At 45.9% G+C, this 27927-nt stretch overlaps 1 protein-coding gene across 5 annotated transcripts in view; it reads right to left on the minus strand.

Moving 5' to 3' along the window:
- ELMO1 (engulfment and cell motility 1) overlaps positions 1–27927 on the minus strand; it is a 422552-nt gene that overhangs the window by 257182 nt on the left and 137443 nt on the right. For all 5 annotated transcript variants that reach the window (XM_036230489.1, XM_036230485.1, XM_036230487.1 and 2 more), the window contains exons 6-10: positions 26761–26930; positions 17749–17784; positions 11083–11182; positions 4172–4323; positions 2027–2105 (exon numbers count right to left, since the gene is read on the minus strand). In XM_036230489.1, coding sequence (XP_036086382.1) covers positions 2027–2105; positions 4172–4323; positions 11083–11182; positions 17749–17784; positions 26761–26930 — 537 coding nt within the window. The remainder of the gene's footprint in view (positions 1–2026; positions 2106–4171; positions 4324–11082; positions 11183–17748; positions 17785–26760; positions 26931–27927) is intronic.

Below are 27927 nucleotides of genomic sequence, written 5' to 3' on the forward strand. Positions count from 1 at the left end.
AAATGACTGCCTAATTGCTACACGAAGAAACAAAAAGAAAGAAAAAAAAATTCTCTGTGACTGTTTTTAGCCTATGGATTTATAAAATTTTAGAGTAAGTTAGAAGGAACACTATATTTCTAACAGCTAGAGCAATTATTGTAATTATTTATTTACAGGGCTTGTCTTCTGCATAAGACTATGGTCCCCTCGAGGGCAGTGAGACTGTCCCTTTCCTCTTCGTATTCTGAGCCCACAGCACAGTCTCTGCCACAGAGTAGATAGTAAGTGTTTCATAGAAGAATGAATGAAAATTTTCCAGTGTCCCCCTTAAAGAACAAGAATTTGACCAAAGAGAAAATTTAAAAATCCTTGTCCTCATCATGGATTTTTTTTTGTTCCAATATTAAGTAAACGATTCCACATAAAATATTTTATACAAAGAGAGATAGATATAAATATAGATAAAGATATATTGACTTGGAAAGATGTCCACACACTCTTGAGGACCTGCCATGGTTTTCTCTCTGGGAATGACACCATGAGCATTTTTAAAACGTCTTCCCTTGGAATATATATATTTTTTCTAATTTTTCTACCAAATCTTTTAACAAAAAAGGTTTTTTTTTTTTTAATAATGCTTATGAAAACCATAAATATTTGGAATTTGGAGGAACTTCACTAACATTTTTGCCATGAAAATAGTAAAATGAATAATGGCAAGAAGCTATTAAAAAAAGAGAGAGAGAGAGAACCTTTGTCACTATCTTTACTTCGAAGACTAAATTATTCATATAATATTCCCAGATTTTTCTGCTGGAGTGATCATGAGCGTATTGGGAGACGAACGTAAAGGAGCAGCTCCACCAATGACTGCATGGAAGATGTGCAAAGCCACCTTTAAAAATCCAGGCTCCATCAGGGCCGGCACCGGCTGGGTTAAGCACACGAAACCGGGTGCACTGGAGTGACTCTGAAGTCACTGCATGCACGGTGCGCACGGGGCCCCCAGGACCGAGCAAACACTCGTAAGTGGAACCAGAAACCCCTGCATTTAGTCGCCGAGGTTTAAAATCCTTGACAACTCCAAAACAAAAATATTAAATTAAAAAAAAAAAAAATTCTCGACACAGTGTCGAGCGGCACACCAGCCATCTAAGCTCTTCTAAAACTATTTACTGGCAAGTGTCCTGGAGCTCCCAGCACGACTTCTAATCGTTAAAAGATCTCGTATCTCCACCCAGTTTTGAAATGAAGTGAACTGTGACCCCGGGTAACACAGTGTGCGTGATGCGGCCGTGAAAAGAATGAGTGGATTCTGAGGTGTGAGCTGAAACCCAACACGAAGACCCCGAATCTTCCGCACGTCGCCCTCCCACGATGGTTCTGTCCTTGGCTGAAGAACCCAAGGCCCGAACGGACCAAGGAGAGTCTCGCGGGGTCCGTTTCACGTGGGCACGTTTGTGGGTCCATCCCCCCCCCACCACGTTCGCGCAGAGGAGGGGACAGGGAGGGCTCAGGCGCCTAGCCACGCCCACCCTCGGGCGGCAGACATGTCCTCGAGGGACAGCCCCTCTGCCACAGGTACGGTTATTCCAACGAGGGGCGGCCCTCGGCACGTCCTGCCCTGTGTCCGGGCACCTGTGCCCCTCACGCTCCCCAGGGCCAAGCTGACGGCTCTCAGGGTCTCGGTTTCGTCATCGGCAAAGCGGGGCCCACGCGAGCCTTGCCCCAGTGAGCAGTCGAGATGACGGACGACCGCGGGGCTTCCGACTGGGTGTCCGCCACGGCCGCTGTGCTCTCGCCGTCGTATGTTTTGGACTTCCACGTTTTCGTTTCATTTGATGAAAGGACTCTCAAAGGCTGGGTCAGCCCTGGGACATCAGACGAAGGCCTGCCCATGTCCGCCTAGTCCGCACGGGATCTGTGAATGACCCCGGGCTGGCCAGCCAAGAGCAGAGCAGCAGGAAGCCCGAGGATGGGCAGCAGCTGCACCAGGAGCTGCCGGTCCTGGGCACCGTCTTAGGACTAAGGACAAGCATCTTACCTGCCTCCTCTCGTCAGGGGCCTTTAGGAAAAGCGCATTAATCACGGCAATGGTATAGGTTTGGATTTCTTGATCGGTCCTGTAAAGACACAGAAAAATATAGAAAGTCAGAAGAGGCTGAGTCAGACCGTGACGAGGCTTCTGACCACCTCCCCGCCTCCCCTGAAAGGCGAGGAAAGCAGGGCCTAGAGAGTGCAGACGGCACGGAGAACACACGCCAGCCATCGCGAGGCTGGGAACGCGGCGGCGGGCGGGGCCGTCACTACTGCCAGCCAGACGGTACTGCCCAGTCGGGGTCACCCGGAAAACACAGGCGGCCAGCAAGCGTTCCCCTTCTTCTCCATGAGGATTAAATCGTGGACTCAGCGTGTGTGTGCGTGTGTGTGTGTGTGTGCGTGTGCACGCGTACTTTTCCATCTGATACATGAACTATATCTGGGAGTAGACCTGGGCGTCCCCACATTCCTGGGCTTATTGGAGAAGAAATTGCTTTGTTTCCATGGCGATGATATCACATACTCTAAAAATCTATTTCCAAGGAGAAACTTTTTAATACCAAGAAGTTCAAGATTTTATGTTTAAAAATTTGCTTTTCACTGCAATGAAATCAGAAATTCCAAAAGGAGCAAAGATCTAATGTAAGCTGCATGGTAAACAGTAAATAAGGAGGACCCAAGGCATAAACAAAGAACAGCTACAAGCTACATTTAGAGATGATTTTGGGGGAGGCGGAGCTGAGAACGAGGTCTCTGGCAGGATGGAATCAAGCCCAGTGCACCACAGGCTGCTGTGTGGCCTTGGACAAGTTCACGGGGTGTCCCTAAGACAGTTCTCTCTCTGTAACACCGGGTAAGAACACACTTATTTCAAGGGCTTGCGTTCTGGATGAAATGAGGCTGTGTACACAAAATCCTTAGCAGAGTGCTTGGCAAATAAGAAGCTCTCTGCCTCGGTGGAGGACACTGTGAATGTACAAGTACGCCCTTGGGACCCAGAAAAAAGATGCAGGCTGTAAAGATGATACATTTCACATTCAGGAGAACGGGAAACTGGCATTCTCTCTAGAGACGTTTCACACAAAATCGTCATTGTGGAGCATGTACTAATTTTTTCCCCGAGGCCACAATCTGTGGACTGTTGCTGTGTGACCTAAGATTTCACATTCTCGTCACCACACCTTCTCCAAATGAAGACAACGTCAAACGCGCTTTGGTAGTTTAACATCATTCCAAACACAACTGCTGACATTTCGGTATACTGAGAGCTGCTGAACATTCCCTCCGTCTCTACCCTGCACCCCCCAAACGGGGGATCAGGTTTCCTCTTGTGGATTTACGAACGTGCCCCGAGAGACCGAGCTTACTGGGATGCAGACACATCGGTGCCAACTAGAGAAAACCCCTCCTGCGAGGAGGCCACAGAGGCCATAGCTCTGTCCTCCCCAAGGCTTAGCTGCTTCAGTCTCTCTTGGGTCACAAAAGGACCCCAGCATCCTTTCAGTAAACTCCTTGTTCTGGGAAAGCCAGCTCAGGATGGTCGCCACCTGCAGCCCCAAATACCATAGTCTACAAAGTAGCATTGTACAGGGGGCTCCTTCTCAGTCCAGCGTCATCAGAGACGACCTTACTAGTTACCTAAGGAAGGGAGAAGGGAAAAAGCCGGGGGCCTTGTCCTGTAGCTCAAGCTCTAGAGAAAACAATGCAGGCATTATAAAATACAAAAACAAACAAACAAACAAAAAAGGTTGTAATCCCCTGGAGCCTAAAGAAAGAAGCCTGCCTTTAAAAATCCTTAACTGACTATGAAAATACTCTCTATGTCACAGAAAACACTGCTAAAGAAAGACTATGCTGAGAACTTAAGAGAACACACTGTCTTGTTACGTATGTCTTGTTAAAAGTAAAACTCCACAGATATCTACCCACACTGATCAAACTTAAGTACTAAGGGCCAGGGACAGAACAGTGCTAGGCACAGCTGTGCCATTTCAATCCGATGGGGGATGAGCGTGGTACCTGGTCTGATTGAAAGCCAAATCAAGGTTCTTTTTCTGCATATGTACTCAAGTCCACACGAAATGGGTCACAGGCATTAGGGTGGCCAAAGCATCTCCCTCCCCGACAGTGGTGGTGCTGGCACGCTTACCCTTGGAGATGTGGGATGAGCTGGCCAATGGTGATCTCCTGGGCCACCTTCTGGTAGAGGTCGTGGCTGTTGAGCACCATCGACTCCAAAATGGCCAAGGACCGCTGCAGGATCGAGGAGTCCATGGACGACTTGTTCACGAAGCTCGCTATCTGCAAGAGCAAGCAGGGCACAGCCGACCAGTTGTGAGCAGCGCGGAGAGGAGAGAAGGCGCAATTCGCATATCCGGAGCTCATTCGCCACCAGACACCGGGGAAACGGGCAGAAGAGCAGGGAACGCTCCGCGCCAACCACCACCGTCTAGGACACCATTACAGACCACCGCTGCTATAACTCAACAAGAAGCAATTTTAAAAAGGAGACGGCTTCAGAGGAGTATTCTGCCTGGCGTCTCTGGGATCATTCTGAGTTTCAGCTCTCAGGAGCAGGCGATTCCAACACATACAGCTGTCCCTCCGTATCCACACGGGCTCGGCTCCAGGATCCCCCTCAGATGCCCAAACCCACAGATGCTCAAGTCCTTCATATTTTTAAAATGGTATTTGCATGTAACCTACATTTCGCATAGGCTACAGCAGGGTACGTCTACACATCCCCTCATTCGCGTAAATTCTGCATAGTGCTTGGCGCCTGACCAATTCAGGTTTTGCTTTCTTGGAACTTTCTGGAAATTTTTTTAAAAAATACATGTTACGCTCGGTTGAATCTATGGATGCGAAACCCGTGAGCAGGGAAGCCGACTGTTGTTGGGAGGGCTCTCGTGTTTCTCCGAGCCAGTAACTTCTACGTGCGCCGATTGCCGTAATCCTGCCCGTTCTCGGCCTTCTCCATCATTTTATGTTCTTGTGACGGCCCCGTCGGGTTCTCGGTGACCCGTTCGTATCGACCCCACTCGTCAGCACAGCTCGACTCTCCCCTTGCCGGACGCGCTCCCTGCTCTTCCTCAATGCAACGCTCTCGCCCCCGTCCTGTCTTTTTATAATAATTAAAGTAAATTCTTCTCATCCCTCCAACATTTAGCAAACAGGCAAACATTGAAATTTGCCGTGCGAAAAGCTAAAATAATTGTTTGCGCTCTAAAATATATTCCCTAAGGAATTAATCACTTAGGCCGTGAGCATAATAAATCACGATGTAAGAGGGAAGGCAAACTCAGGGTCGGAATGATGGATTGTAGTAGCCCATACACGCGGGTGCCATAAAGGTTTGATTTTAGAGGCCTCATTAGAAGTTATGACTATCTGTCGACAACTCGCACTAAAAGGCCGTTACTATATCAACATAATGACTGCTTGCTTAAATGCTAACTGACTTGGTCCTGTGACAAATCGACGCGTGCCGCTTCCCCTGCCGACCCTAATTCCTCCCTCCGTGCGGCCCCGCCGACCTCCTCGTCCTCTCTCCATCCTTGGCGGAGATCAAATGCGAAGGCCTCCATGGCAACTGTCGTTGCCATCTCAACCGTTTCTAGCCCGATGATGACTCCTGGGTAAAAGTAGGGGTTGGGGTCCAGATACCAATACGCTCTCTGCCCTCGGATACATCAGGATCTCAGAGAGTGAGAAATAAATTACACGAAGTATAAGTAACATTATCGTTTTATATTCAAAAAAAAAAAAAAAAGCTATTATTCTGTAACATAAACTACGGGAAGAGCATGAGAATTTTAAGATTCTCAAAAGGCTTCCACGGGCCTATCACCCACCTGCTCCAGCCCGTCTCATGGCTAATCGACTTCCCCAGCTCCACTGCCCCCGCCAAGCCCGGGTCTCGACCCTCCCCGTCGGCTCCGCTCCGTCACACCTGCCATGCCGCGGCCACCCTCCCCTGGCAAAAATCCAATTGCTCTTCTGTCACGCTCAAGGTTTAATGCTTAGCTTAGACCTCTTCTGAAAAAGACTATAAATGCCTTCACTCCACCTCCACCACCGCCCCAAACACACTCATTATCCCAGCGCCGTTCCCGGCGTTTACTCGAAAACCGAGGAGTTCCATACTTCTGGTTTCCTCTCCTCCTCCCACGCTCCTCTTCGTCTCTCCGTTTAATAAACTTGGATGCATTTAAGACTCCGTGGAGGACCTTCCCTCTGGGAGCTTACAGTCAGACTCCGTCCCCCACCCGACAGGCTTCATTCCTCTTTTCATTCATTCAAGCAAGGTGCACCTGCTACATGCCATAAAACAGGCTTCTACTGTTATAAGATGTGAGAAGAGCGAGATGAGCCAAACTCACATTATTTTTAACTTCAAGAACCTTAGAGTTTAGTGGTGAGAGATGGATAAAAAGGCATTTACCATGAGGTATGTTAGGTGCTTATGCTTGACATCTAAAAGAATACCTCCATATAGACAGACCAATAAGATTGATGAAAACTGAATCCTTACATCTCAATTAGCACCCTCCTCCAAGTTTGCCACATCATCAGTGATTAATAGTCCAGGTTCCCTATTTTCTACCCCCGAGGAGACATCTGTAATGTCTCCCCTTTGATACATGGTCAGTCTCATGTGCACGAGACTGGCCTGTGCTCCAACCCATCCCTGGGGTAGTAAGACAGCATCTTTCGTGGTTACTTTTACATCCAAGATTTCCCTCTCTCACACAAATCTACCCTCTACCTCCATAAATATCTCTTTGACAATGTTTGCTATGTGGAAATAATCGTAGCTCTGAATTTTCTTTAATATGAAGTACACCTTCTTATAATGGGTTTTAAAATTCTCTACCAGTGATTACCTCTCACTGGCTTCTGATGGGTTTGCTCAATGGCGATTAAACAGTCTGTGGTCTTTGCCTTGGTTCAGCCTGATGTGTCTCTCACATACATACTTCATATTCCATTTTTGGAGCAAACCGAAACTAATCTCTTATCTTCGATAAACCTCTTTAAAATGAATCTTTTCTTTTCACCTCTTTCTTGACGCATAGAGTCCATCATTTCGAAATGAGCATGTTGTGTCTCACGCTCAGCTGGGAGCCACCTGGTAGAGAGTGGGCTCACCACCCCGTAGGGCCCCCCGCACGATTCTGTAGGAGATGCCAGTCGCTTTCTGAAACTAACATGTACCTTTCAGCCTTTCTTTGGCAGTGGTTTTAACCTGACATTTAAATGACCCGGGATTTTCATCCACTAACCAAAGCATCAGGGCTGATGGAACAAACATAACGACTCCCCAAAACGAACCGTGGAGAGCATGGTGCTCCACCCCCACATTTTAATTTTTCCAGGCAGAGGCCCATAAATCTCTCAAGATTTTAAGAGGCAAAAATTACTGGGTCTCTAAACCGAAATGGCTGGATGTTTGTCCAAGCACTGGAAACACTGCAGGGTGTACCAGGCCCTCTTGCTAAGGTTTCAAGAGCATTTGCTCAAAACGTTTCTGCCAAGAAAAGGCACTGATGTTATACTTGGCGAGGAGAAAACCAACTCGCAACAGAAAGTTCTAAGTGTGGAGTTTTTTTTTTTTTTCCTTCTTCTTCTTCTTCTTTCAGTTTTTTTCTTTCATTTTTTTTTTCTTTCATTTCTTTTTTCTTCCATGTCTTCCCACCCTCTCCCTTACTGGCCAGGTCTTTAAAAAGCAACAATTTATACTGGCATCAAGGGATTCCATGTTTCAAAGTGTTTATGAAATAATGTTATTTATTGCAAAGTTCGTAACTAGAATCTAGGTCCACGCAGAACAAAGCAGACAAATGAGCAGAGTAGGAGATCGAGGCTGGTGCAGAAAAAAATGCTTCTCCAAAGTGGTCTGAATCTGGCATTAATAGGAAGCCAAGTCTGCACCACGGAGATAAGAATCTTCTGTCAGTGTATTTCCTAGTCGATGTTTGTTGAGATAAAGCTCCATTTAAAAGACAGTTGCCTACATACAATTCCTGGGTTGTCATGGTGCTGAATTTGATCCAGCTAATGAATAAAAAAAAGTTACCCTTACAAAAACTACCAATTATCAAGTCATTTTCTGATGACCATTTTTCAAATTCACGTAGGGATTGAGATTTAAGTGGCAACGTGAAGGAGACAGAGCGATTGGGAATGAGAATATGGAATATGATAAATGAAGTGCCTTCTTTCTGAAAATATTTTAATTTTTTATTCTATCGAGACTGCTAGTCTTTGCTTCCTTAGATTTAATATGATTTTTCATTAAATTTCAGTGAATGGAAACCGTTTTCTTAAGAGTTAGAAAATTAAATTATCATCATTCTCTCTAACCAATTTTCACATCATTTAAAGAAAGACGGCTTTGTAATTCCTTTACACTCATAACTGAAATTTTCCTCGAAAAGTATTTAAATTCGATGCCACTAGATTTCTTCTCTCCTTCGAGTTCTAGGGTTTAGAACTATGCTCCCGAAGGCAATCTCATTCATTCATTTCTCAGAACTGGAGTATGGTCTTACTCTGGCTGCAAAGATGACATCACGGAGGAAGCATGGCTCCACCTCCTGGCACGCGGGGCTCCTTGGGAGGGCAGCCGAATGAACGCGACTCACAGACACGTCCTACGTGCCGGGACCAGGGCAATCGGGAGATCCGGGGAGAGTGGCGGGCAGGAGCAATCACTCAACAGTGAAGCAGGGAGGGCAGGGCGAGGGGCGTGCTGGCGGAGCGGGTCTCCGGAGCTGTCCTCTCCACCGCCTGGCAGCGCGGGGGCCTGACCAAGGGCGGGGAGAGAAGCCCGGGCCACGGGGGCGCTGACGGCCCACCGCCGGCGACCTCGCCTAACCTCCGCACGCCACCGCGTCCTCGTCTCCCGAGCAGGGACAACGCGACGGTCTGCTCTGCTCTGCACAGGACCGCGGCGGGGATCGCGAGGGACCGCCACCGGGGTCCGTGACCGCACGCCGCAGCCCGCGGGCGTCGTGCTGAGAGCCGCGCGGCTTTTCCAGCGGGGGAGGCTCGGAGGGCGGGCGAGCGGGGCTCCCCACGCCGGCGGCTGCTGCGAATGCGCCTCGTGCTAGCATCTTCGTTAAGTGGAAAAAGAGCCACGAGAGCCAGCGTCTTCCGACTGAACTTGCGTCTCTAGGACTCTCACCTCAGAAAGACAGGATGCGACAATTTGTTCATAACGCACTGAAATCTCCTGGGCTTTCTCGCTTACCACCTTTTTTTCCCTCTTTTTAGCAGTTTTGACCAATATAACCAAAGAGAGGCCTCTTCTCTTTTGGGAGATGTTTGCTAAGTGGTTCCCGTAGCTCATCGCCTTTGGCCTTAGGCCCTTAGTTCAGGAAGAGGAGCCAGAGGTGTCAGGAAGGCCCTGGGCCCCCAGTCGGCTCCCGTCTGAAATAACGCTGCCACGTCGCACAGCCGTCCGGCCTGTGGGGCTCCCGCGCCCAACGCCCTCGTTCCGCGGCGCGGGGCTCTCGTGCGCCCGGCGGCTCGAGGCGGTATCTCCCTCGAGTCGCCCACTTGTAAAGGGGGCAGAGTCCCTCCCCGGTGGAGACACCGCAGACGTCACCTGCCGCGCGCGGTCGAGGTCAGCGTCACCACCGTTCTTACAGATGCGGGGCCGTCACGGGCCGGTTGGGACGGGCTGGGGAGGGCCCGGCCTTCCCCCCACCCCCCCGCCGTGCCCTCGCCGAAAACGCATAAACCGCACCGTGACCGCGACCGTGAGGGGCCGTTCTACACAATAACCGGCCAGTACTTGTGAAAGGCGCCCAAGGATGAAGCACAAGGGAAAAGTGAGGAACCGCCGGATGGGAAGACGCCGAAGAGACGTGAGGAAAGGCAGCGCGGGACCCCGGACTTGGTCTCTGACCAGAGGAGGAACGTGAGCAGCAGCAGCGGGTGGAGTCGGACGACGGCGCCGGCCTCGCGCCACCGGTAACCGCCGAGCCTCGGTCGCTGCTCCGTCATGACGCAAAGCATCAACGGGGGAAGCCGGACGACGGGCGTGTGGGAACGTCCTGTACTGTTTTTTGCAACTTTTCCGTAAGTCGCCCATGATTTGAGAGTAAAAGATTTTTAAAAATTCGAGTGACTCCTCTCCTTCTGGGTTTCGCTTAGATTTTCCAGCTTTCGCACAGATTCTCTGACATTCTTTATTTGAGGTAACCCTTACCAGGAGCCAACACTTAGAAAATAAATTTATGAATTCCCAACATCTCTTCATCCCCAGTAAGGCAGAGGGAAGAACAAGATCAATACCCTTACAAACCACTTTGCAAATACAAAGAGAGACAAAAAATAAGTTAAGAAATTAGTAAATAATAATAACCAATGATTTAGTACGGCATTTAGTAGTTGTAAAATCAGGGCTGCTATTGTTTGTTAGCAGACTGGAAGCAGGATGTGCTTTGGAGAGTCTTTATTCCAACTCGACCGCAGGGAACGGTGGGGTTCTCCTGCCTCTGCTCCCCACACCTGGTCTGCCTCCGCCTGTCCTTTGCCGGCTTCCTAGGTCCTACAGAACAAGCCACGAGGCAAATCGGCTGACCTCAGAGAAGTTCATTCTGTCATGACTGCATGTAAGCAGGACCCAGGCACGGACCCAGGCGCGCCGCCCCCAACCCAGGCATGCAGGGCGTCGGTCCACCCGGCCCGTTTCCCTTTCACTTGACTAGGGGCTGGGGCAGGAGGTTTGCGAAGGGCAGGGGAGCTCTATTTACGTCTCGAGAACAGTCGTGTTCTCCACAGCCACTTTCGTGGGTTTAACAACACGACGCCTTGATCCTTCTCGACTATGGGTTTCACACGATCTTTTATTATTTCAATGGGGAGAGTATGTCACTTTCACATACAATTTAGGTGCCCTGACCCCCATATATATAATACTGTCAAAACCCCCACCACCCTTTAACACAAAGAACTGAAGGGAACAGCTCGAAGAGATCCTCAAAGCAGAGAAGACTGTCTACAAAGGGAGGAAGGAATTCAAGCCCAGAGAAGCACAATCAGCATTACCTTCTTAATGAACGCCACCGAAAACGTATCCCAGGACACTATTCCGTGGTCCATCAGCTCGACGAAGGCCGTCAGGGTGAAGGACAGCATGTCTCCGAAGCTGGAAAACACAAACACAGAGAGGCGCGTGGTCACGGACCCAGGCACTGAGAGCAAGGGACAAGGCTGATAAAAACGCGTACAAGCAGAGCTACAAGGGAGCATTGGGACGAGCGGCTGGGCCACGGACGGACGCCTCGCAACCCTGGCTCAACGGGAAGGAGGTGGGCCGGGGCCTCCGTGGGGCACACCCAGGCTTGGGTGGCTCCTGCTCTGGTGGGCTGTGTCCTACCGGGATGGTCACTGACCTCTCGGAGCCTCTGTCTTCTCAGCAAACAGAAAAACTGAAGAGTGATATGCATCTCACCACGTCTCTATCTGCCTCTGGAGCTCTTAATAAACATGTGCGGCATGTGGGTGCTCGGGAGACGAAAGCTCCCCAGCAGCCGGGAGTGAGGGGGACTGCGGAGGGCCGCTGTGCTCCTTTTACGACCCGTGGGCATCCAGAAGGAAGATGAGAACTAACTCTCTTAAGGGTATTCGCGCTTGATGAACTGTGTTCCTCTGTGTGTGTGTGTGCGCGCGCGCGTGCGTGGGCAAGTGCGCACACGCAAAGTTCTGATGCAGACAGACACATAAGCATATCCGTCCCCACGTCACACTCGGCAGCTTCGCCCCCGTCAACAGGCCTTGCGGGACGGCGGTGGAGACCGCGGCCGCTGGCAGCTGAGACCTGCTGTGATTCAGATGCCCCAGGAAGGGCCTAGCGCGTGCATGAGAGACCCAGGCCCGGCAGCCCCTCCGCGCCCCTTATGAGACAATGTCATGGTTTCCGGTGCCTTGCAAACAATACTTTATCAGAGACGTGGAGCCCTTTACAGATGCTCACCTCTATCATGAATTTTCAGCATCATAAATATTAATGTAAACCTCTCAGGATTAGCACTCTCTCTTCGAGTGCACTGAATTACGCCATCAGGATTTCTACACTGTATATAACCACACTAGCTCATGCTCTTGATTTTGAAAATATAAAGTTGGTTGTTCAGATTTTTAATCTGCTGACTCATAGAAACCACAATTGCTACATTGTAACGTCTCAAAAAAAAATGTTTCAATTGAATCTTCCTGTCTATGTCCAGCTAACAGAATAGAAAACAGGCTCCTGTTTCTCTTAGCACAGCGCTGCAGTTTCGCTGTGTTCTCGGCCTCAACAACGACCCGGGGGATCCTGCTGGAAAGAAACCTACAGAAGGGGAAGCGCTCTCGGCAAAGGATGGCGACCGGTGCCGCCGGTGAGAGGGGAGGAGACGCCAGGGACCGAGCGCGTCGGTGGGCGGCTGTGTCACAGGCGGAAGGGCAGAGGTTCCCCTCCAGCTCTAAGTGGAAAGTTACTGATGCGCTCGGTGCCTCCGTTTCCTCGTTTGTTAAGAGTGGGGCGGGCGCTGATGGCGGCGGTCGTGGGATGCCCGACTCAGGACTGCGGGGGAAACGGAACGAGCTGCCGCACTAAAGCCCTGGAACGGAACAGCGCATGGCGAGCGGCCTGTGTTAGCTGCTGCGATCGCGATGCGAAAAGTGACGCTTTAAAAAGGTAAACAGAGCCTGCGGTTGTCAAATGTTTGCCTTCAGTGTGTCAAGAATCATCTGTCCTTAGAGCTAGGAAAAAAAATTGTAAGGAAAACCAAACCTTCAGGCTAGATAGAAAACCTGCAAGTTTTTGTTTGTTCGTTTGTTTTTTAAAAAAGACTTTTCTGAATCACAGATGAGCAACCCTAATATTACAGGTGCCCCCTAGGTGGCATCAGAGGATCATGCCCCCCCAAAATAAATTCCAAACCAGAAAACTCTAACTTACCTGAAGGAGAATACAAAATTGGATAAAGAAGGCGAAAAATGAGTTTCAGAGAGTAGCAAGAATTCTAAATATGAATTCCAAATAAAAATTCCAAAATAACTCTTTTTATAGATAATGAATCACAGGAAAATGAAAACATCAGGCTGAAAAAAACTAAAAGGAAATCGCCTCAGGAAAGTAAGAGAACCAGGTAATAAAAACGATTAGCAAGATTTATTAATAGATTATGTAGGCATTAGTATTATCCTAGAAACATTATTATCTAATAAAGTAGAGTGCTAGTAATAAATTATTACCTAATTTATTATTTTATTATAGTTTTAGTAATAAACAATAGTAACTTTTTTTTTTTAACTTAAGAAGAGGAAAAACAGTGACCGTATGATAACTCACGGCTGCCATTGGCTTGTAGCTGGCCTGCTAAACGACCTCAACTGCTAAGAGATGCCCATAAGCACGGCTGGAGGATGGCGTCCCCGGCCTCTGTGCGGAGCCTCAATGTCACCACCGCCAGAACAACCAATGGACCAGGCAGTGACACAGGAAGTCACACGCCGTGGGAACCAGACTGTTCCTTACACTCCCTGTAGCTAGTCGAGGCTGGGAATCGGGATGATATTAGTCCTTCATTTACGGCTTTAGGAGCAAAAGATAAATTATATTTATGTGCTCTGTCTGGAGGCAAAATGACTGTGTCCTCCACTCAACCGAACATCATCCACATGGCCTTAATAACGTCTGGGGATGGTCCCTCCTCCCCAAATGCTCCAGGATTCTGCCTACGGACTCCTCGGATGGCTGCAGGGACCTCGGGGAAAAAGATGGAAAGAAAGGGGAGAAGTATCCTTTGGTTCCCAAATGTCCAAGCTGCTCCTGGGGCCAGGAGGATTCCAGCCTCCCAGGAGCTGAAGTGGGCGGGGCTCCATTTCTGAGGCAGCGGGCAGGGCCCCGCGTTTTGCAGAGCCATCCACTAGCGTGACTGATCGATAAGTGAGAGAAAAGCTCCTTCGCGTCACACAGCTTTGCGTCCAAAGGAAGATTGCTTTCTTGGCGCACTAATAACATTTCCTAGAAACGTTACATGATTTATATTTCTATTTTACACAAATATTGTGTAATAACATTGACATACACATGCTATCTATTTTAATTAGACATTATATAGTTTACAGATATATTAGACATGTATTATGATATATGTAAATATTAGATATATTATGTATCATGTTGTATTATATACTGTTAAATATAAATTCCTATACTATATATTATATAATATACTACATATATACTGTATAGGTAACGTATATAATTCATGACGACTGCTGGCTGGAAGGCACACCGGGTTTCCGCAAGGGAGAACCCTTTCAAAAGTCAACTTCGAGCCTTCAGCAACAAGGAAAGGCTGGCCATGCCAAAAGTTTACTGCATTCCAAATCAAGGGACTCAATCAACTCATTTCGAATAAGGCTATTACGAAAGCACTCATCAAACCCAGACGTAGATGGTTATTTCCACTTCTGGTTTGACCCCGAAGAGGGAAGGCAGGAACTCAGGCTCTATCTCTGAAATCGATGCCGAGCGAAGAAGATCAAGGCTAAAGATTTATACCCATAAAGCCACCACATGGCATGTGAGGGAGCATTTTCGTTTGTTTGGCTTACTTATATTTTATAAAGTGCTGACCTAAAGATTTCGTCGTACTGACTGCCACAAATGGAGCTGACTGCAAACTTTATGTGCTGGTTGAGAGCCACTGTCACGGCCAAGACACCATGTGTGCTGGAACGATTCAAACCAATGTTTCTCATCAACTCAGTAGAGACCATCTTCTTTCCAACAAATTCCAGCCAATCTCAAAGCATTTAAATGTGTGCTGCTAATTTTATAAAAGAATAGCGTTTCCAAATGTTTCTCCACTGAGTGCCATGTCCAAGACAGAAGTGGGAAAAAAGGTGAAAATAAAGGCCACTTTTAAAGCTGTCAATAAATCATGCTGAATTTATCCTTAATTTCCTAAACTAACATAGTTCTGCCCTACCCTTAAAGTTTTTCCACGTACAGCAGGTTCTCAATTAACATCATTTAGTTCAATGTTATTTCATTGTAACATCGATGCATGCCACAGGAACTAAACTCTGGTTTGTATCAATTATCAAACTGGTTTTGTATCAAACTGGTTTCCCTCTGCAATGTTTTGCGCAGTTCCAAGAATCTATTGACAATGTTAAACGAAGACTTACTGTATTTTCTTCTGTTTGTTGTAAGATGTACATACATTGAAATGTAGGGATTTCTGTATCACCTTTAGATAGTGCCTTTGTCTTCAGAATCATAGCATGACTTATGTCGGCAAACATTCTTTTGTTTAAAATTTAACTCTGGATCAAGTTTGATTCTTTATTCTATTCCATTGACCTGTTGATCTGTCCTCTGACACCATTTTATACTGTCTTAATATAATACTGTCTGTCTTAACTCTACGGTAAGTCTCAAAGTCAGTTAATGAAGTCCTCTAACTTTGCTGACATTTGTTGTTTTTTCAAGACTGTTTTGGCTATGCTAGATACTACGCATTTCCTTTAAGTTTTGGGATTGGCATGTAATTTCATTTTTAAAAACGGTTTTGCACTGAACCTACAGATTAATTTGGGTAGAACTGCTATCTTAACAATATTGTATCTTAAAAACCACACAATGGTATATTCTCCACCTTTTTAGATCTTCTTTACTTTTTTTTTTCCAGCACTACACTTATTTTTCAATGAACAGATACTACATGCCTCTTATTACATTTATCCCTAAGAATTTTTGATACTTTATAAATAGATATTTAAAAATTTCATTTCCTAGTGGGTTAATATATAAAACTACATCACTTTTATATACGGATGTTGTATCCAGAAACTTTGCTAAATTCAGTTATGAATTTAGAGAACTAGCAATGTCTCTGTAGATCCCTTAGGATTTTCTACAGAGCCAATCACGTCTTCTATAAAGAGAGTTGGTTTTTTCTCTTTCTTTTGATCATCGTATCTTTTATTTCTTTCTTAACTTATTGCTGTGGCTGAAAACTCCAGTACAATGTTGAAATGAAGTACAAAAAGTGGACACATTTGCCTTATTCTCAACTTTTAGGGGGAGGAAATTCAGTCTTCTTAACATTAAACATGATACGTTTTTGGTAGGTGGCCTAATCAGTTCGAGGAAGTTCCCTCTGTTCCTAGGTTGCTGAGAATTTTATGTTGAATTTTATGAAATGCTTTTTCAATATCTAGGACTTATTTTCTGTATCTTTTAAAATGGTTTTTCTCCTTAGGTTTCTCCTTTGTTTTGCTAAATGCTGAATCACAGTGACAGATTTTCAAACATTAAACCATTTCTGGGATAAATATTCTTTGGCTGCAGAGTATTCTCCTTTTTATAAATTACTTGATTGTATTTGTTAATATGTTGCTGGGGGATTTTTGCACCTCTGTTAATTTAATGATTTATAATTTTTATTTCCTGGACTGTCCTTGTCAGGTTTTGCTGTCAGGGTGATAGTGGCCTCAAAACTTAGTCTGAATAAGCTACTTTGTTGTTACAAGCACCAGGACCCTGAGCATTAATTTTGTCTATGATCGATAAACAAAAATCATGGTTCACAAGTAGTCACACTTCCAACATCCCTGAATACCTAAAGAATAAAACTATTGGCAAATAAATTTGAAAACATTTTGGCCCCAAATTCCTCTATATTAGCGAGCTATATGAGGTTGTTAGAGAAGAAAAAAAAAAATGAGTTTGAATCCCAGATCCACCACCTGATTTTTAACTCTACATGAAGCAAATGATGCTAATGTTACGATTCTCGTTTGGTGGATAGAAGTGTGAATTAGGAGCGAGTGCTTGAAAAAATACCGAGACAGTGCTAGAGTAAACGCTCGTAAAAGATGGCTTCTACTGCCATTAAGTGCTTCTACTATATTAAAAATATATATCAAAATGAGATTTAAGAAGCTTTACCCTAAAGCTTTCTATACTTGATGACAATTTAATAACTAAAGAGCTCCTGAAACTAATCATTTTTCTACGTGGGAGGGGTCGGGAAAGATGCATGATTTGAAAGCGCTATGACACGCTGAAGATGATGAGGTGACTCGAAGGGCTTAAAGAGTGAGGTGCAGACTTCCTCCTCAAAGTGAACCTACTACAGAGACTGTGTTAGACCCTACTCGCCTGTTTAGTAGATAAGGCAGGCTCTGAGAAGGGGGGCGAGGAAGTTCTGAGCTCTCAGACACAACTATCACATGATACACTTGAAGGACAGATAACTGAGCCCTTTCTCAGATTCAAAGTAAATAATTTCCATTCCATACTTCAATCCTGATTTTTTTTTTTTAAATGTGGATCTTTTTCTTACTGAGCTATTGAAGAAAATCAAAGGCATTTGAATTGAACATCACATAGGCCACAAAAAAGAAGGTTTCTTTTTAATGAAGTACATAAAATTATGCCTAACCCAGCTCTGGGAGACGGGTAGCAATCCTGACGTGCTCTTTTGTGGCTACAAACATAGAGTACTCTTTCTGCCGCAAAGCAGAAAGAAAAGAAAAAGAACATTGAAAGAACCCGTTTTAAGAACATCAAATATCAAAAAAAAAAAAAAAATCATGTACTCAAAAAATCTACATGCACATTTATACAATCAGGCAAAGGACAGGGCTTAATTATGCAGAGAGGAAGGAAGTGCTATATTATCCGTATCAGTTGATCATAATTCTTACCAAGGCTTCATGATCTTCTGCAATTTCTGGTATCGTCTGCAAAAATTAAGAACAATCATGTGAGAGGCATGTTTGGAAATGAGGATTTCTATACAAATCACATACTGGGAAGAAAGCTCAGGATTAAATATAGGGAAGACTTAACTACCGTGAAGTAAGGAAACTATTCATTCCAAAGCATTACTCAAAGTAATAAATTGCTGTTCTTTAATGATAAGAAGCAATCAAAAGATCAGGATTAAATGACTAAGCAAACTGCTGGATTTATGGGTAAAGGCAACAAGAACACTGCATTTGACTCAGAATGGGGTCTGTGTTCAAGGTGGAAAAATTCGGAGATCTAAGAATGGGGCAGATTTTCACTGACGAGAGTGGAGCCAAAAAGTACCAGTTGTTCTCAAGTATATACTCAGCAGTGAAGACGCAGTTAGTTAGTTATCTTTCTTGGGTAATTTTACTTTCCCTTTTCTTGAGAGGAAAAAATAAAGTCTGGAGGAAGACATCGTGAGGTACTGCAATAGCCTTTGGCATTGAGCATGTTCTTCCGGCTGTATTGAACACCCTACCACTATTAATCCAACCAGCTAAGTCCTAAGTTCTCACCTGAGTCTAGGGTCTCCCGAGAAGCCTCCCTAGCCTCCAATTTCCCTTCCTTGACTGGACCGAGGGTGGCACCCATGTCTTTAGGTGCTGAGGACACATCAGCTGTATGACCTAGGACATCTCACTGTCCTTCCGGCTCCTTGAATGAAAGGGCTCTGCACTGTGACTCAACACTATAATAATATCCAGTGCATGCCGAGCAGGTACTCAATAATCGGTCGACGAATAATCACGTTATCAACCACATAAAACGCAACCACTTCAGAAACCTAACTGACCATGAGAAGATCAGATCTAGTCTTTGCTAAAACTGGGTGGTCAAAAATGTATATGAAGAGATCTTCCTCTTCCTTTTCCCCCACCTCCCTTTGTCTGCCTTTCTTAAAAACAAAAACAAAAATGAAAAACAAAGAAAACCAAACCAAACAATAAAACATTACTAGCTTCCCTCCATCTTCCTCCAAAAAGCCAGTGGGCAGGATAAAAGGGGGGGTGGCCTCGGGAGGCCGGCTGGGGCAGAGGTGAGACCCTTTTCAAAGGGCCAAACACTACCTTCCTCTGGAAGGATCTGGGGCTTCTTGGAGAAATGGCTCCTCCCAGGACTTGAACAAGGAAAGATTAGGTAAGTCTAGAAAATCTCATTGAGCCAGAAAGTTAAGAAATGCTCCAAGAATAAAGGAAGACAGGTCAGAAGGACGCAGAGCACAGCTTGAAGGAAGTCCCACTGCCAAATCTGGGACACACTGAGCATCAAAATAAATCACAATAGTAATATCCTGTAGCCCACTGGAAAACAGGGCCACGCTGTTTTAAAGTGTGGCAGGCCGGTACTGTTGAAGAAACGATCTCTGTAGGAAAAACATAGAAACCGCATTTGTACGATCTTCCATTTTCCATGGTGTAACTATTCCAAGATTCTTCATTAACTAATTACTGAGTGTGGGGGTAGGGGGCTCTGGGGAGCGTCTCAAAGGTGCTATCTTAAGTGGTCAAAGTGAATACCAACAGTAAGACATACTGTGTCATCAACAGGACGAAGAAAAAAACACAAGCATCTGTGACCTCGGCCAAAGACATACAATATGGGTCTAAAGGGATAAAACATTGGATAAAACTGTAGAACAAAATTTGTTTCAGTGGAAAATTGTGCAGTGTTTATCTGGCACGCTCTCCTGGGTTATCAGGTCCGGCCTCATTGCCTAACTGACAGATATGTATATTTCATCCTGTCTGTTGGCAATTTAAGCGACTTCCTCCTGAGGTGCAAAACAGGTTTGTCTCCATTTACAATTCATTTCAACATTCCTTTGCTCCAAATAAATTTGTGCCCTTTGAATTTTCCTTTGAAATATTTATAACGTTTTGCCTGGTTCTCTCAGACCGCATGCATAAAATGAATCCTTTTAACATAGGTTCACTTTTATATCTGTATGAAAGTCATGCTTTCATCATTCCCTGAAAATTACCTTTAATGAATTACCTCTTAACGAACCCAAATTGGAGGATCGTCTATGAAATGGCTGACCTGTATCCTTACAGAGCGCCGGAGTCACGACAGAAAAGGAACGAGTAAGGGATAGCGACAGAAAGAGATCAGGAGAAAGACGGGACGGCCGGGTGCAAGGTGCTACCCTGAGTTCGACCTTCGTAGGAAAGGACGTGCCTGAAGCCACAGGGGAAACTTGATCCTGCAACTTTTCTATTAAGTGTGCAACTGTTCAGTTAATTAAACGAGGAGGTCAGGTCCCGGAGGTGGCTCTGACACCTCGGTGGCCCCTGCAAGCAAACCCAAGTCTAAGCCTGCGAAGGCCTCAAGCTTTCCACCAATCACAGACAGCCAACTCAGCTCCGGCTACAGCCAATCACATCACGCCCTTGTCCTGCTCCGCCCCTTGGCTCCTGTGGGCGGGGACTGCCTCACAGCTTCCTGTGTGGCATTGGCTGATTTTATCTGATTTTTGCTCAAATAACTTCTTAAAATTTTTATTATGCCTCAGTTTATTTTTTAACAGAACTGTTTCGAAGTAAACAGATGTAGTGAGTGAGTGAGTGAGTGTGTGTGTGTGTGTGTGTGTGTGTAAACAACTTATAAAACAGTCACTGCGATTTTTCGAAATCGCCTCTGGCCTGGGGCCTGGGCACCCTTAGGTGTTCATGTGTCCCCGTCCTGTGGCAGACGCCGGCCTTGGAAAGTCCTCCCTGTCCAGAGTGCAGAGATCGTAAAGTCAGTGCCAAGTCACGAGTCACAGTGTTTCCTACTTCTCAACGTCCTCGCTTTAGACGGAGCAGAAGCAGAAGAGGAACTTTGTGCTGTGAGGTCTGTTTTCCTAACTGCGGGTTTTCCCTCTGTGTCACTCAAAATACCCACCTTTTAAAGAAGCCTGATCAGAAGGACAAATGCCTCTGGAAAGGCTGGTGTTTCAGAGTGGCCAGAAGCCTCTCATTTCAGCCGAAGGTAATCTCCTTAATCAGGGCAAGTGCCCCCTTCTCATTTCCATTCCCGAGTGACAGACAGAGACACAGAGACAAAGCAAAAAGGGCGGGGTGGAGGCAGCTCCAGTTTAAGGAATTTTCTGCCCCACAATTCCTAACAAAGCCCAAGATGGTAGGCCCCTTTGGCGATTGTGATGCAAATTTCTGGCAGAGCCCAGAAGGGCTGCTGGGTTTAGGCAGTCCCGGAGCTCTGTAGTGCATCCTCCAGGAAAGCAGGCAAGGAGCTGGGAAGACCTGACGCCTTCTCAGCCCAGGCCCACCAACCACACAGAGCAGTTTCTTTTTGGTGTGGTCTGGGGAGCTGTTTGCTCCTCCAAGGTGAGCTGCAGGACGTGCTCCGTGTCACCTGCAGTCAGTGGCGCTGGGGTAAGTCCCTGATCCATCTGGCCTGGGACATCCCACGCTTATAAAAGACACCAGATTCTTAGAAGCAAGAGCTTGAGTTAGAGCTGATTAATCTGTGTCCTTGGAGATTAACAAAGTCACTTTCGAAAAGGCAACTTATCTTTTGCATGAGGACGAAATTTCAGAAAATGTCACACATAATCCTAAACTGTCATCTGCAATTCTGTATTTTCCCCACACCCCTCCCCTCATTGTGCCTAGCCAAGTGTCAGGAATACCCAGCACCCAAATAATATGTATGTGCTTTGCTAAATGACTGAAATCTACATATTCATTCTCAAGTGCAGCCCAGAGGCACCATCAAAGCCATAACATCATCCGGATGCTTAAGTCAAGTCCTACCTGATTTTCGCATCTTCCAAGAAAGGGCCACAGCTCTGAGTCTGGCCAGGAGAAAATGATTTGAATAATGACAGTTTAATGTGAAACTCTTCATCTGTTAATGAGGAATGGTGTCTTCTGTGTGAAATGTATGGCAGAATGAAGGGGGGACTAATAATTCATACGAATAATGCTGTTTGTTTCTAGGACAATTACTTAGGGCCTTTGCATACCTCTAGAGTCACTGTGAGACTCATTTCACTGCTAATATAGCCAGATTTTGGAGCAATGACTTCAACCAAGCCAATAAAAAGCACTCGTAAATTCCTCAGATTAGCGAGAACTCCTCAAATGCCTCACTGCTGTTTTTCTTAGAAAAGCTAGAATCCCGAAGGGGACATCGACCCAGTACTGACCAGGGTGTTAAAACGAACATGCTCACACACAAATGACCAAGTATAAATCAGGACATCAGCAAGCTGTGGGATGTTCTTACTTTAAAATGGCTTTAAAATGTGTACATCCTCTGAATCAAGAACTTCATTCCAACACAATCATTTAAGTGTTCACGAAGATTTTGCTAAAAGAAAAGCTGATTCAAGAACACTCATGTTTTTTGTGAAAAAAACATGAAAACAACATAAATGTCCAACGGCGGGGGAATCGTTAACTGTATCGTGCATGACCGTCAAATCATTGTGTTATATTGTGTATCAGCTGAGCCTCAACAAAACTTTAAAAATAAAATCACATGCAGACCATAAAAACGATGAGGGGAATAAAATTTAATTACATGAAACTACTGTGAGGTAGCAAAAGCAAGCTACCAAGAGCATGAATAGTATAATTCCACTTTGCAAAGCTCATGTATGTCTGTGTGTATGTGAAAGAATCTACGAAAAGGATATATATCACAATGCCAAAAATGTTTGTCTCTGGAAAGGCGGATTATACATGATTCTTATTTTACTGCTTTTGCTTATTTGTGTATTTCATTTATTTTTTAAATTCACTCTTTATATTCTATATATATATATATATATATATATATATATATATATTTAATTAAGGACAGAAAGCCAATTTAAAAAAACCTGTCTGAGTTTTTGATCAATACACAAATTTTTTCACACTTGACTTTTCTGCCCAGGGTGGTGCTAACAGCTTACTCATACTCATACTGCAAGGGCATAATTTTCCTGTCACGTGGCCAAGCGGGAAGGAGACTGTAAAGATGCTGTCCTTTCATTCTCGGGGACATCCCCTTGTCCCTCTGACTGTCAACAGCGGGAGGACACGGGGTCAACTGCCCTCACTCTCCGCGTGACAGAGGCGCAGAAGAACACGGCGTCCTAGTACAGCCCGAAGAAAAGCGTATTATTCACCACGTGAAAACAGCGTTGCAGGTAGAGTTTTTTCCTCTCTCGAATAAATCATTTCCGAGAAATCTTTTCATACGCATTTTTTTTTCTAATGCTAGCCAGTCTTGATGTTTTTCACCTGACACCATTTCCCTTCTCGAGCTGGGGCGACACAACTTTATTTCCTTCCATGCTTCCATCTCAAACCAAAACTAGAAATAGAATTGCCAAATTCCGCACCGATGGAAAAATTAAACTCGGGTTTTAAACACTGCTCTTCCAACGTGACATGTGCTCATTGTTCTTTCGTTGCTGATTTGGCCCCATGGCCCCTCTTAAAATCAGTCGGAGAGAGACTTTAAAAGCTCAGCTTCGGGTAATGAAAGAAGGCAAGCAATCATTGCAGCTCAGAGTAAGGAGAAAAATTCCAGCCACATTTCTTCAGTGTTTGCTAAAATTTCTGCAGGCCCTGCTTAGAAACCTCTGCCTTCCCCCAGCTGGAAGTCTGCCCGGGGTCATAATTAAATGATTCCAAACTGCAGGACCTATTTGATTTGTGCGGTTTCTATTCCAAAGGTTTTCTGTTCATTAATTAGAGTCTTGCTCTAAGTTTAATTGAAAAGCCAGATTTCCTTACAAGAAAAAATGTCTTTCTCTTTTGATTTTAATCTGAGCAAAGGTTCGGTGGGGGGGAGGGGGAGCTAGGGACCAAATGAGCACAGCTTCTTAGGATGAACTGCAGGACCCAGCAGAAGGAAGGCAGGCCATGGAGCTCCGGTCCTTCCTCCTTCCATCCTCCAAGGCTAGCCTGACTTTGAACTTATGCGAAATGGCAAGCAGGGCAGGAAAGGTGATCCAGACAGACACCTCTGCTTCCCGGCACCACGGTGTGATGGGAAAATGTAAGAGACATATGCAGCATGGAGCTCACCTAAGATCTGGTCTTGAGTTCTGCTCATCTGCCTAAGACCTGGCTGTATGCAACAAACTGGGATGGCTTATGAATGATAAATAGTAAAAATATTATATTGAGTGTAATATTGCCTTTTTTAAAAAAAGGAATTCAATTACTGTGGTTTAAATAAAGTCATTCAGGATTGACATTCTCTCATGCTGAGGGATATGATTCTTTGGAGCCACTCTCTAGGTCTAGATGAGTTACAGAGTAAGGCGATGGCACAGGTAAAAAGTAATAATGTTGACAAGACAAATACATAGTATCAGTTTTTCTTGTTAAGCAAAAGAGGTATTGTCTCTCTGATGAGTGTGTTTGGTTGAATTATGTTACCCCCAAGTCCACACGTTGAATCCTTGACCCCCAGTGCCTGAGAAGGGGACAGTATTAGGAGACAAAGCCTTTAAGAAGAGGCAATTAAGTTAAAATGTGAACATTGTAATCTGATCTGACTGGACGCTGGACACACACAGAGACTCTAAGGTGCCCGCACACAGGGGAGCTATCACGTGAGGACTCTGAGGGAGGGCGGCCGTCTGCGGATGGAGGAGAGAGGCCACAGGCCAAACCAACGCCGCCCACCCCGCGAGCCCGGCCTCCGGGACGGTGAGACTCCAGATGTCTGTTGTTTAAGCCGCCCGTCTGTGGTATTGTCATGGCCGCACTGGCAAAACAGTGTAATGAGCAACTGAAAACTAAGGCTCCTGGCATGCACGATTTCCCCCTGGTTGTCAAAGCACGTAGCCGCCCGCCTGTGGAGGGGCTGGGGCTCGGCTCGAGCGCTGACTCAGGGCGCGTATCACGCGGACCTCCGCTTCCAGATCGACCAGTGTCACTGCAGTCACGACGGCAATTCTGGTGAATCTGGAAGTATTGACGCAACACTACACTGAATGGTCAAAAGCTCGGGCCCCGGACTCCTCGGGCGCTGCGGCAGAGCCCCCTCCTGTGAGCAGGCTCCTTTACAGCTGACCCCTGTGCACTGCTGGGTACGTCAATGGCTGGGGGCTTAGATAAATCAATAAGCATGGGAACATTTTTACTTTTTTTTTTTTTTCTTTAACGCATAAGTGTGACTGAGGTGTGACCCTGCAGGGCTCTAGGTCCGGCCAGAAGCAGCAGCGGCATGGGTGGCAACCCCACGAAGTCATCCACGGTCCCCAGCGAAGGTGTTCGCCATCACGACTCCTCACGCTCCACTGCTCCCCAGGAATGGGGGTTTCCCACACTGACTGAGCCCTGCGGCTTCTGACTCAGACCCCACGGTCTCCTCTTCCTTGGTCAAGCCGTCCGGATGCCTGCACTTACCCCACTTCTTTCCAGCTGTTCCAAGCTCCAACTCCAATTTCTAGTAAACACTTCGGACTCTGATAACATCCCGAATTTCAGTTCCCTGCCCCCCCCCCCACGCTGATGTTTGCCAAAAATTTCACGAGCAGAGCTTCAGTCATCGTTCAAAAAATAAATAATACCTGCCCACAACTGACACGTTCTAGATACCCAAGCTTGCTTGCCAATCCTCTTAGATTTATGTTCCCATCCATTTGCTCTTAGATATTTTTTCTACTTCTCTATGAGGTACGATCCTTCCCGGCCAACCCCAAACTCTATACGATGTTCTTGTATGGGAGAGATTCCTGATGTTACAAAACATCCTCTCTTTGAATAAGGAGGAAAAACGTCTCTTACTAGGGACCGGCTAAGGAATGCTGAGTGTGGGAGGAGGAAGAAGAAGAGAGGAAGGAAGGACGGGCGTGGGCTGGGACAGGTCTCTACCATGCACGGTCCTCAATGCATTCTTGGAATCAGCAGGTACTAAAGGGAGATTTAAATGAGCCGCATGTAAACCCCAGCTCTCAATGACATCTAGCCTTTTCTAATAAATATCTATTTCGACTCTGCGCATTATTAAGTCAGCATATTAATGTGTGATTGACGCAGCATTTTCACAGGCTCTAACCCACATGCTCTAAGGGGCCATGCAGGCAGCCCCTGATCATATGGGAATGAGCAGTCTCCTGTGGACGCTGGCATTGGGCAGTCAGGGGCCTTAGCTGTCCACGCATGTGAGAGCGACACACCCCATCCGGCTCCTTACACTCTGCAGTTATGCCAGGGACTGAGAAGTGAGCTCCCCAGTCAGAAATGCCCAGCCGCTTCTTTCTGGCTCATGATAGAACTCAAAACTCCTTCAAGACCCACTTGCTGACACCCATCTGTAAGGTGCCTGGGCTGTAGCTGGTCTAATTTCTAGACTCAAAGTGCTCAAGAGGAATCACGCCTCCACTGACTTCTACCTCCATAAATTTTTGAATGACAAGGCTCACATCATTTTAAATTTCCCAACTTTCACTCTTTTGCATCTCGTAGGTATTTAATAAATGTTTATTGTATTTAACGTCAAATAATTAAGGACATGTATTTCATCATTCAAATGTTAATTTTTCAAAAACTTTTTCAGGGATGCTATTTTGACCTCATTTAAGACTTTGAGACTATAAGGAGGGATTCTAACGTGCCCTAATTCTGAATCAGGGAAAAGAAATTTTTCTTGGGAATAGACAAGGGATGTAAGAGATTTATATTTTGTAGAATCATAACTTTAGTGTTGGAAAAGCCCTTAAAGATAATGCCCTAATATTTTTCCTTAGAAATCTGGAATTTCAGGTATCTGACGGGATTCTACCTCATCTTAGACGCTGGCTAGTTAGTGTGTGGAGGATGAAGCAATACTGAAATTACATCTTAAAAGTCATTTTTTTTATAGAGCCTAATCAATTTCTGGCCTTTCAAACTAGAAATCGAAAGTATAAGGGAAAGTGACCAAAACCCCGCGCGCTGGAGAGAACTGGAAGTCTGGGCGAAGGTGCTTACTCAGTGCCGCTTTCGACCATCTGCGTGAGGAGGAAGATGCCATCCAGGTTGATAAACTCCTGGGCGAAGGTGACGTCCCGGGAGAGGCTGGCCAGGTCCTTCAGGGCTTCCAGCTTGGCATCCATGCTCGACGACTGAATGCGTTCGTGGAGCTGCTGGGCGTTCTGAGCCTTACGGGGCGAAAACAAAGGGAAGAAGGTTCACGGAGGGAACCACAACGGACAGGAAACCCACGTTTCGGTCACTGAGAAGCCGAGACCCTGCGCACACTCCAGGCCGAGGGCGAGTCCCCAGGGAGGACTCCGCCCTCGGGGGCCCTGCTCGTTAATATCCCACGGAAGCTGGTGCCTTCTTTTGATGGGGCCCATATTTGCATCGCTCAGAAAAGCACGATCCCAAGAACAGCAAAGCCCCAGAAACAGAAAAGGTGTAGCAGTGAGGAGGGGAAAATGGGGAAAATGTTTATCTCTCAGGTAACATTTTTATCTAAAAACGACAAAAAGCTTTTTGCTTAATCAAGCAATTACATGAATTTATACAGCCTGTTCACCAGTTCAGTCAGTCTTCTGAGTGATAACTGCCTAAACACAGTGTTCAAAAGCTTCATTAGACACCCAAACAATCTTTCTGGGTTACTGACAGGCTTCCAGCACAAGACGGCGACGCTTGTAAATTGCACTTTTTCTGACATGTGTTTCCCATACATTTACTGCTTACTGCACGAATTTATAACAAAATAATTAGGCAACCAAATTAGCGGCTTTGTCTAGAATGAGACATCTTTTTAAAACGTTTGCACTTGGCTTCTACAAGCAGGGCAGGGAGGATTGGAAATGCAATGGACGAGCTGAGCTTCCGGATAAGAAATGGTCTAAGTTTCTCATTTGCGCGGTATAAGTTTTCATCTCTACCTTTCAGTTGGGGCAAACGGTAAGAAAAAGAAAATATTAACTCTTTCTGCCTCTATTTTTTGCTTAATAGAGATAACTAACTAAACATCTGTTGTGGTCACCACTTAACTCAGAACTGCGATGGCTGGATCCCTCTGCCATCCTCACGGTCTCGTTCTCAGGGACTTGCACCCTCCTCTGAAACTGCGATACATCCCAGAGAATGTGGGCTGAGGAGCCCTTGCGAACTGTAACGGGGTGAAGGCTGCTCGGTGCA

Source organism: Rousettus aegyptiacus, unplaced genomic scaffold, assembly GCF_014176215.1.
Source record: "Rousettus aegyptiacus isolate mRouAeg1 unplaced genomic scaffold, mRouAeg1.p scaffold_m13_p_13, whole genome shotgun sequence".
Classification (NCBI taxonomy): Eukaryota; Metazoa; Chordata; class Mammalia; order Chiroptera; family Pteropodidae; genus Rousettus; species Rousettus aegyptiacus.